Here is a 9475-nt window from a genome sequence, read left to right as displayed (position 1 = left end):
TTTACTGAACATTGAGAATAAGGTCCTAATCAAGTTTTACCTATAAATTGTTTCTATTTTTAAGAAGCAAAAGAAGCATCTTCCAGATGGGGCATTGAAAACGGCTGGCTAAGATTTGAGGATTGTGACCGCTAGAGTTCCCCCTTTCTCAAGGAAAGTGGACATGCGACTCTGAAGACAAAACAACCAAATCACATCCTTTTTCCATAAAAAAACACATTACTATACGTCTCTTTCTCTAGAGGTAACTACACATGGATATTTAGACAAAAATGACAAGCACATCACAATTTTGTTAAAAACCTTGATACTAACTTCTCCGTAAATTTGAAGACGAGACTTGAAGTACTCTACTATTACAACAAATGGTTTTGAAACTTGGAGTTTTCGATTTACATGAGGGAGAGATGAAGGGGAGATCTGGTCCCACTGGGCGTGCCAATTTGTTTGCAACTAATTTTCAACATATGAAAAATAAATTGCAATCACAAAATAAGAGAAAAATATTTTTCTAATCAATTGTGAGTACAATTTTGCTTCTCCCTTGATTCTTCTCTCCTGATTATCTCCGTATTTCTCGAATATAGGATGATGCAGACCTTCTGGGGATGTATTTGATCTCCAGCTTCTTGAACTATTTGATTGTTAAAAAGTATCCGGACATATTTCGATCTCTTTGTGAATATCCCAAGAGTTTATGGGATTTTGAGACACCTCTTCAAGGGAATATGTATCCCTTTATATAGATGTGAGTTAGGGTTTAGGGTAGAGTAACTTCCAAGAAACCCTAATAGACTTCTAGAATTTCAAGAGTCCTGTAGCATCTTTAATTTAAAATTTGGCTTAATCCGTTAAAATTTCGATATCTACATCAACATTGTAAAAGAGTGGAAAACAAAGAGTGGAATAAGGCCATTTGGCAGAAACTGGATTGACAGAGACCTTGCCTACAATAGTGGGACCTTTCCAAGTTGGAAAACAGCATGCTTGGATAAAGTTCCACTAAGAATAGTATATATATATATATATATATATATATATATATATATATATATATATATATATATATNCCGCTTTGGCTTGTTTAAGCTGCGTTGTTCTTCCTTTTCCGGCGTTTCTTTCCTTTTGGTCCATGGAAGAACTACGCGATTTTGCTATGAAATCCCCACAGACGGCGCCAAATTGTTTGCTCAAAAGTTATCACATATCTTATGAGTGCAAAACAATACAAATAATCACGGAAAAATCATAGCAAATCGTAATAATCCATTGGACCAAATGAAAGAAACGAAAATAAGTACTCAGAATTAGGGGGAGAAACATTAAAAGCCTTTATTGATAATATTTGTTTGGTCTGCCTCTCCATGAAGAGGTTCAGAGCTTTACAATGGTGTTTTCTCTTCTCCTAAGATGGGTATATTTTTCCCTTCTCTCTCCTGTCTATAGTAGTGAAGAAGCAGCCCCCCTTTTCTAGGGTCCCCTCTCTTGGTATTTATAGCTGTGGGCTTCGTGAGCTGGCAATAAGTGGCCGTGACCACGTTGAGATCTCGCCTCTGTAGTGGCGGATAGGCCAGGGCCTTGTTGACCGAGCCAGAGGTGGGTTGAACGTCGTCAATTCTGAGTGGTCGTGCCACTAATTAATCATAAATTAACTTAAAACGGGATTAGCCTTGTTAATTATCGTGGGGTCGGATTCTGACCCATACACTGAGCTTGGCAAAGATGTGATGACATTGAAACGTTGAGCTTGGGTTTATAGACTTAACAATGCACTAAACAGTGACGTATATTTGAAATTATAATTCATCTAGATACTTATGCCTGTAATCATTGTTAAAGTTGGCACAGTTTAACCCGATTGTATGTCGAAAGACCCCCTAATGATCTTATGTTGAAACAAATCTTATGATGAAAATTGATCTTATGATGGCAATTGAGTTGTTTCATCACGTCTATGATTGAAGGGTAAATTTATATGCAAATTTACATTCAAACCAAGAAAAAGAATCTAAACTTAATAGGAGAAAAGGAGAAAAACTGTGCAAGCACAACGATAAATAAAGCACCACAAATAATTGAGGAGGATAGAATGTAGTATAGATATATCAGTATGTAGTAAATTTCATATGTTTAAGCTCAAACTACATAAGCGTAGAGCGCTTTGCTTGAATTCTATTATCTGTAATTAGTCATGGTATAATCTTTCCACTACTAAAGTCTAACTTGTCAAAACAAAAAAAGCAGCCTACTTCATGCATCTTCCCCGGCGATGGGCGTATCATTTCAAAAAAATAAAGAAAGGAGAGAAATTATTGAAACTAATGTATCTTGCAGACTAAATTTATCAACCACATTCAAAAAAGTTAAACCAAAAAATATATTTCCTCTATCTTTTTTCAGTATTAGAAACACACAAACTACCAAAAAGGTAATGCAATTTTTCCAAGAAAGTGCCAAAGATCACAACTTTATGACAATTATGTTCCAAGATTTGAACTTTAGCTTAATCCTTGAAAACAAAAGAGAGAAAAGAAGAAGTTAAACCAACCCCAATTCAAACAGGAGAAGAAACTGGAGACACAATATAGGCACAAGCTAGAAGAAATAGCAGGTAGTTAATTTGAAAGTTGATACCAAAAATCTTAATCAAAATAAAAAGTCCAAAACCCCAAGTGTTAGCTAGAAAGTTCTAAACTTTGTTCATAAAATGAAATTATGACCCAATATTCTTCATCTTCATATTTAAATAAATCAATGAATCAAACTGAACTAATAAATTTTTTGGAAAAGAAAGCTTTTTCGCAGGAATATTTTTCTTTTGTTTGTTTGTTGTATTTATCTTCCTCTGTGTTTTTGACATGTTGCTTTTGAGAAATCAAAGAGAAAATAATCTGCATTTCTTTTTCAGTAATAGTAATAATTATTTTTTAAAAAATATTAAAAAGTAAAAAAGAGCGAGACAAATTACCGTATAAAAAGGCCTAAATATATGCCAACATGTGGCAGAGGTTGCACCATGTTAATAAAGAGTTAAAACGTGGTCAAACTAACCTAATTTGTAACTAATCTGATCTTAATATTAGTAAAAATTATCTGCAAGACTTATATTAAAATAAAAAACTACAATAAAAAGGACTTAAAATATAAAATTCCAATATATAATACAAAATAGGCGCAATATATCATCAACTACTCTCTCTTCTGCAAAAGACTCTACAACTTCTCACACCAAATTCAGTCTCTCACCAAAAGTCCCGACCAACTGCCAATCTCAATGGCTGTTAATTTTTGTGAAAAAATAAAATATGCATACGGAACCAGAAACGACCTAAATATTCCTCAGATAACAAAGGTATGAACTGTTATCATCACTATTTACAGATTTTTAATATAAAATTATATAATTTACGAACACTAAAAGCGACGTATGAAAGAGACAACTGTGTATGTTATGCAATCCCTTTGTAACAAGACAGTTGTACTATGTTCTTTTCTTTGCCGTAAATTAGATTTTTCTTCTTCTAAATTGATTTGTCTTTCTCCCTGTTTTATTCTGTCATATATATTGATTAAGTCCTTAAGTTTTTTTTAACTATTCAAAGTTGTAGTATATTATTTGTGTACATTCTAATGATGAAGAGAAAAATATGTACGATATGCAGTCTCTTTGTTCCAATACAGTTGTCCCATATTCTTTTGTTTTGCTTGAATTAGTTTTTCCTTCTTTCTACCCTATTTGTTTTTTTTTCCGAATTGACCAGAAATAATATTCCCAAAAATGTTGATGAAGTCCTTAATTTTCTTTAACTATTCACAGCTCTTGCATATTATTTGTGAACATTCTAATGATGTTAGAAATATCTCTGTTGGATTTTTTTTTAGTGACATTAGACTTATTTGAGTTTACACAGTTCTAAATTGTAAATTAAAACCATGTATTTCATTATGAAGCGATGACGTAAAAGATCTATATTATATGCAAGAATGTCAAATATTAAATTTGCAAAAGATTATAAATCTTAACAAATGTGATCTATGGCAGTACACAAGGTTTATCTCAGGAAATAAGAGCAATGCCTTCTTCATCGTCGCGCTCAAAGCAACCCTCAAAGAGGAGGTGCAATAAGGATACTTTGGTCGATATGATGAGTGTCATTGCTGCAAGCATCGGGAGGATTGCAGTTGCATTGATAGAAAGCAGCCAACGCATTTGTTTGGTCGAGGTATTTGGCATGATAAAAGAATTTTTCGGGATTCGATGACGATTAGTGATCGGCGCATGTGAGTTCCTTTCTCTAGATGAGAGAAGAGCAAAGATATTCCTCAAATTCGATAAGAACAGAGTTGGTGCGCCTTGATTAAGCTTCATTTGGTGAAATAAGACTTGAACCAAATGTGATGTCCTTTATGAATGCATTTGAGACAACATTTCTGAATTTTCATGTGGACTAGTCCTTCTAAAGCCAAGTACGTGGTATAGCATTAGGTCAAGTATGTTAGTAACAGCTATTGGGGATTGGTGGTACCTAGCAAAACGTTTAGACACACAATCCAATGAAATTCATCTTTTTATTTTTGGTTTAATTCTTTTTAATGCGGTCGATAATTTTAGTCTGTAATATGCATATGTTTCCAATATCTCTCTCCACTTTTTTTTTCTTTTAACCGGTCATACTAGTAATATATATTACACATACTTTTAGAAGTATGTCAAATACTCATTCTATATGACTTAGTGGGCTTAGCCTTTTAAGGCCTCAAAAGTGACTTGAAGTCAAGATGTGGGAAACCCCCACATATACAAACTAACTATGTCTAACAGTATTTGTTTTAAAATTTTCATTAAATATGGACAATTATTAATTTAAAACCCAATAACTTAAAAAGATTAGGATCCCGAACCCATAAGCTTGAAATTGTGGCTCCGCCTCTAATAACGCGTGAGACACAAATCAAGGATTATAAATAAAGCCTCTGCCACGATACAAAATTTAGATGATTATAAAGTATTAGTAATTCATCTAACTTGAGAGTTGAGAGCTATGTTTCCACTCCGTGTGCTCAGATGCTCTAATCTCTACTAGCGTTAATCTACATTTCTGATAGCTTTGTTGTAATCTGTTTCCAAACTTGGTGCCAGAATATAGGGACAAGGTTCAAGTGACCTAGGGAGAGAAATTAAGAATCATATCAACTTTGTCTCCTTCAGCATAACAGGTAAATCAGCTAGCATGTCAGAATTGCTTCACCAGCCTCAAAAACATGTATAAATACGACGAGTTGTGATACTTCATGGTTTACCTTCATCTCCGCAGATATAGAAGGATGATAAATGACACTCTTACAGATGAAAATTTTGTATGGCAGTTGATGACAATCTACACTCAAAATTTTACCAGTGGAATTTTAACTCAGCAGGATAAATAGAAAGGCTTGCCTTACAGTGTAATGGCAATCTGTTTCAGATGACTAGATATATAGAGATAGAAATAATATAGTTGCCTCTACACTAAACTTGGGTGTATGGTTCAAAACAGATGGAATCCATTAGTATGACAACGCCATTTGGAGCTGAGACTTAACTATAGACAACTTTGTTGCCACCAGAACCTGGCACCAGATCAAGTGGAGATATGCTACTTGAGGCCATGGCGATGTTACATAGTCTGTACATTTCCCTGAGACTGAGTGTGAGACTTGGCTGCCCCTTCTTTCCATCCTTTTTGACGCGCCCTCATCTCCCACGTAGCAGTCAGTTTCTTCTGTGCCAATAAAGCTACCTCAGCTTTTTCCCTTGCCTCTTCACATGTCTCCATTCCAGAATTGCACTTGTCTGCCTCTTTCATATATTGGGATGTCAACTTTTTTGCTTCAAGAAGTGCCATGTCAGCCTTCCGCTGATTTTCCAAGGCCTCAGCTTCTCGCAATTTAAGTTCCTCAGACAACAAGTCAGCAAAGTTCTTTTCTGTGTCTTCACCAACATCTGGATCACGCTTAGCACAATCTGCAAAACATTGAAATAAGAACGGAAATCCAAGATTTTAGATTCCAAGTTACAAAATATAGATTTCAATCCTCAGAAAGAAGAGTTAATGGTTCCTATAATGAAAGAGCAAAAATATAGGAGGTTTGCTGTTAAAGCGAAGAAAATTCACATTTTTTTACTCTAGGATATTTTGAACATATTCAGCTTATTAAGATGTCAATCACTTGCAGAGTTGCAGATCATCAAGAGATTTGCATAATTTCAACGCATTACAGAATTGGATAAATCATGGCATAAGTCCTCAAACTCAACCATCACATTTGAGATGTTTGTTTATCACATGCAACAAAATAAATGTGTTTACAACAATGATGCTCAAATGTCCTTTTTACAAAATGGAAAATTTCGCCTACCAAGTACTAGAAAGTCTCATGTCCCCAGTCATAAGATATCCTCTAAGTTTTTCTTTACAAGGTAAATAATTTTATTATGTGAGCAAAAGTCCGATATACAAGCTGCATACCATATAACCTACATAATAATATGGTTCTCTAGAAAAATGGCACCCAAGAGTGTGCCCTAGTGGTCAATGAAATAGGTGCAAACTTTGTAGACCGAAATTCAAGTCCCAACAGAGACAAAAAGCACTAGTGATTTCTTTCCATTTGCCTAATCCTTGTGGATAAGTTACTCGCCACCTATGCTGAAGGGAAGGAGGAGGTACCCGGTGGAATAGTCAAGCCATGGCCCGTACCCGGTGGAATAGTTAAGCCATGGCCCGGACACCACCATATTAAATAAATAGTCCTATACAAATGTCACTCAAGCTTCTTTCAGACATGAACTTCATGTGTGCACCAAAAGCAAACTAAGACTAAGATACTATTCTTCAAATGTACAAGTTATCATCTATTTGAAAAGGCAAAAAAAGAAAGTTACACAGATGAGATGAATCTGAATATAAACTCATATGACTATTTCTCTTTCTTGTCCATTTAAAGAAAATTAAACAAAAATCTCACATTTATAAAGAAGATAACCGCTATAAATCTACTCAAATGATTTCACAATTTAAATTAATCACAATTCATGTTTTATTCATTTAGACTTCAACAAAAAAGAGATGGCTCATTTACTGTCCCAAATTATGTGTGCTCTTGTCTTAGTAGCCAAAGTAAATTTCAGATTGAGGGAAAGAACAGAGAAATGAGGAGAAAAGATAGAGAGTGAAGAAGGAAGGCAAGTCCGAAAACTCTTTGAAGTTGTTATCAGGCTAGTGATGGGAATGGTCATGGAATTTCTAGGAGGAAAACTTGTATTAAATTTTTGGATCTGTTGAGTTCTTGTAATTTTATATCAGTCTACTGCCATTTTTCATGTTAAATGTAGTTGTGCCAGTCAACGGATCCTTTAACGGTCAAAAACAGTGTCAGGTCACTCAAGAAAAAACCAAGGGTTATACCAGCACATAGGTTTTTAAGGTCAAAGCTAACATCTTCATGTGTGACATAAAACATTCCAATCGAGGAATCGTTTAACATCTCAACAGATGCAAGCAAAGAGACCATAAGGGTTTACTTAATTAGTCGAAGACTGGTTACTAACGACATACAGCATAAATCTGATTAGAAAACATCTCAAATATATCATCTGTAGGTCCCGTTACGTCAAGGTACTTACGGAGTGTACCAACTTTAGAGGGAGAAAGCATTTGATAACACCAACCTAGAACGGTTTGATAACCTTTAGGTTCAAAGCTGAAATACTACACCTTAAATCCTAGAATGGTAAAATCGTGAAAAAGTATCGATGATCTCAATGTTAAAGAAAGGTAAGTCCCATCAAATAAAAGCTAGAAGAAGAAAATAATGACTCGATGAAAACACTAATCTTGCAGCAGATTACAGAATAAATGATATCTTAATCAACGAAAATCAAATAACTGCATATTCTCATGACACTAACCTGTCAAAGAAGCATTGCTCAAACCTGCAAGACAAACAAAGTAAGATGTCAATTCAAGCAATTATCGACAAACCAGTGTCCTCGTGTAACCAGATACTCTAAACAAGCCTCACAAAAAGATATGGTGTCCAGATCATAGGAAATGACAATTCCAACAGTAAATGACTAGTTAACCGTATTAGCCTTAACATCAAGATAGCAGGTGTAATAAGAGGAAAACTAATTAGTATGTTTATTCAAAATTCAAATGTTAATAACAAAATGCCCTTTCTCCCAAAATCCCAAACTACATATAACAAGAAGCAGAACAATTTAGGGAATATTTTAATTTAGGTTAACACATCATGAAAATAAGGCATAGAAATATTGCTAAGACTATAAAAAGGCCTGATAATTATTGAACCAATATGAAATTCCCTAATTTGGCCCGAGATAGAAGTTCAAAACTATAATTTTGAATCGGTGGAGATATTTTAGCAGGATTTTGATTCCATATATGCAGCTATCAAAATACAGAAAGCAAGACAGTGGCAATGAATTGAGTTCTGCTTCATTTAGAAAGCAGATCAAAACAAACTATTGAGATCTTTCAATCAAATGACCAGATTCACAAGTGGGTCTTTAACAAAATGGCCAGATTCACAAAATGGGTCTCTTTAAGTAAGTGAGAAGATTAACAAAATAACCATATTCATAAAATGGAAATTATTGTAAGTTAATGGTAGATATAAGAGCAGATGAGGGGCAAATGTGAGTACCTGGAGGAATGAAAAAGAAGGGTTCAGAATTGCAATCACAATTACAAGGAGGGCAAGTAGTAACTGAAGAAGAAGCAGCAGCTATGCCTTCCATTAAGTGCCAATACAAAGGTGGACCTAAAATATAGGCTGCTAAGCTTATTGCCATTAAACCCAATACTGCTTTCAACACCTTCGGACTACATGCTGATCGATTCAACGCCATTGGTCCTCCTCTGTATTTCCCTTACGAGTGGCGATTTTTTTAATTTTTTTTTTTTTTTTTTGAGTGTGTAAATTGTTAGTAGTAGAGACCAATAGCAGGAGATGAATGAGAGTGTGGAATGGAGATCAGCTATTTCTCTCTCTTCTGCTTTTTCAACAGCCGTGACGCGTTTGGGAATCCACAGTCTCGCCCAGATCTGCCGACGCACTCAGTGAAACGTGAAGTTAATTGCTTTTTTTACCTCTTTTTACTTTATTTTTTAATTTTTACGGAGTAGCTGTGGGCCAGGAATAATTTTTTTTTTCTTTTAGAGAGAGAAGGTGGGAAAGGATTAATATTTAATAACGTCTATTATGATAATTAAACTGCGCCAATTTCCTATTTGTTTTTTCTTTCTAAAATTAAACAATGGATTATAATTTAGATTCTTTTTGGCTTAATTCGCTTGATGCATTTTAGAACTACATGAGAATTGTTGTTCTATGCGACCTCTCACAGTTTGAAATATTCGCAAAAAAGAAATTATTTAAGTTTAATCAAAGATTAATTAACTTTGCATTT

At 34.5% G+C, this 9475-nt stretch overlaps 1 protein-coding gene across 1 annotated transcript; it reads right to left on the bottom strand.

Annotated features, from left to right (window-relative positions):
- Positions 5233-9114, bottom strand: LOC109228685. The gene is made up of 3 exons (XM_019393850.1): positions 8710-9114; positions 7952-7975; positions 5233-6004 (listed from the first exon to the last, which is right to left on the bottom strand). Exons 1-3 carry the CDS (start codon positions 8912-8914, stop codon positions 5658-5660), a joined length of 576 nt encoding a protein of 191 aa, XP_019249395.1. The 5' UTR covers positions 8915-9114; the 3' UTR covers positions 5233-5657.

The sequence above is a fragment of the Nicotiana attenuata genome, chromosome 7, assembly GCF_001879085.1.
Source record: "Nicotiana attenuata strain UT chromosome 7, NIATTr2, whole genome shotgun sequence".
NCBI classification, from domain to species: Eukaryota; Viridiplantae; Streptophyta; class Magnoliopsida; order Solanales; family Solanaceae; genus Nicotiana; species Nicotiana attenuata.
This window is presented reverse-complemented; position numbering and strand designations above follow the sequence as displayed.

What these genes read in the sequence shown, in the direction of transcription:
- LOC109228685 (XM_019393850.1), bottom strand. Translation starts at nt 8,914, where the DNA reads ATGGCGTTGAATCGATCAGCATGTAGTCCGAAGGTGTTGAAAGCAGTA. An exon ending in CTTCTTTTTCATTCCTCCAG is followed by an intron (nt 7,976 to 8,709) that starts GTACTCACATTT and finishes TTTGTCTTGCAG; the next exon opens with GTTTGAGCAATGCTTCTTTG. An exon ending in GAGCAATGCTTCTTTGACAG is followed by an intron (nt 6,005 to 7,951) that starts GTTAGTGTCATG and finishes AATGTTTTGCAG; the next exon opens with ATTGTGCTAAGCGTGATCCA.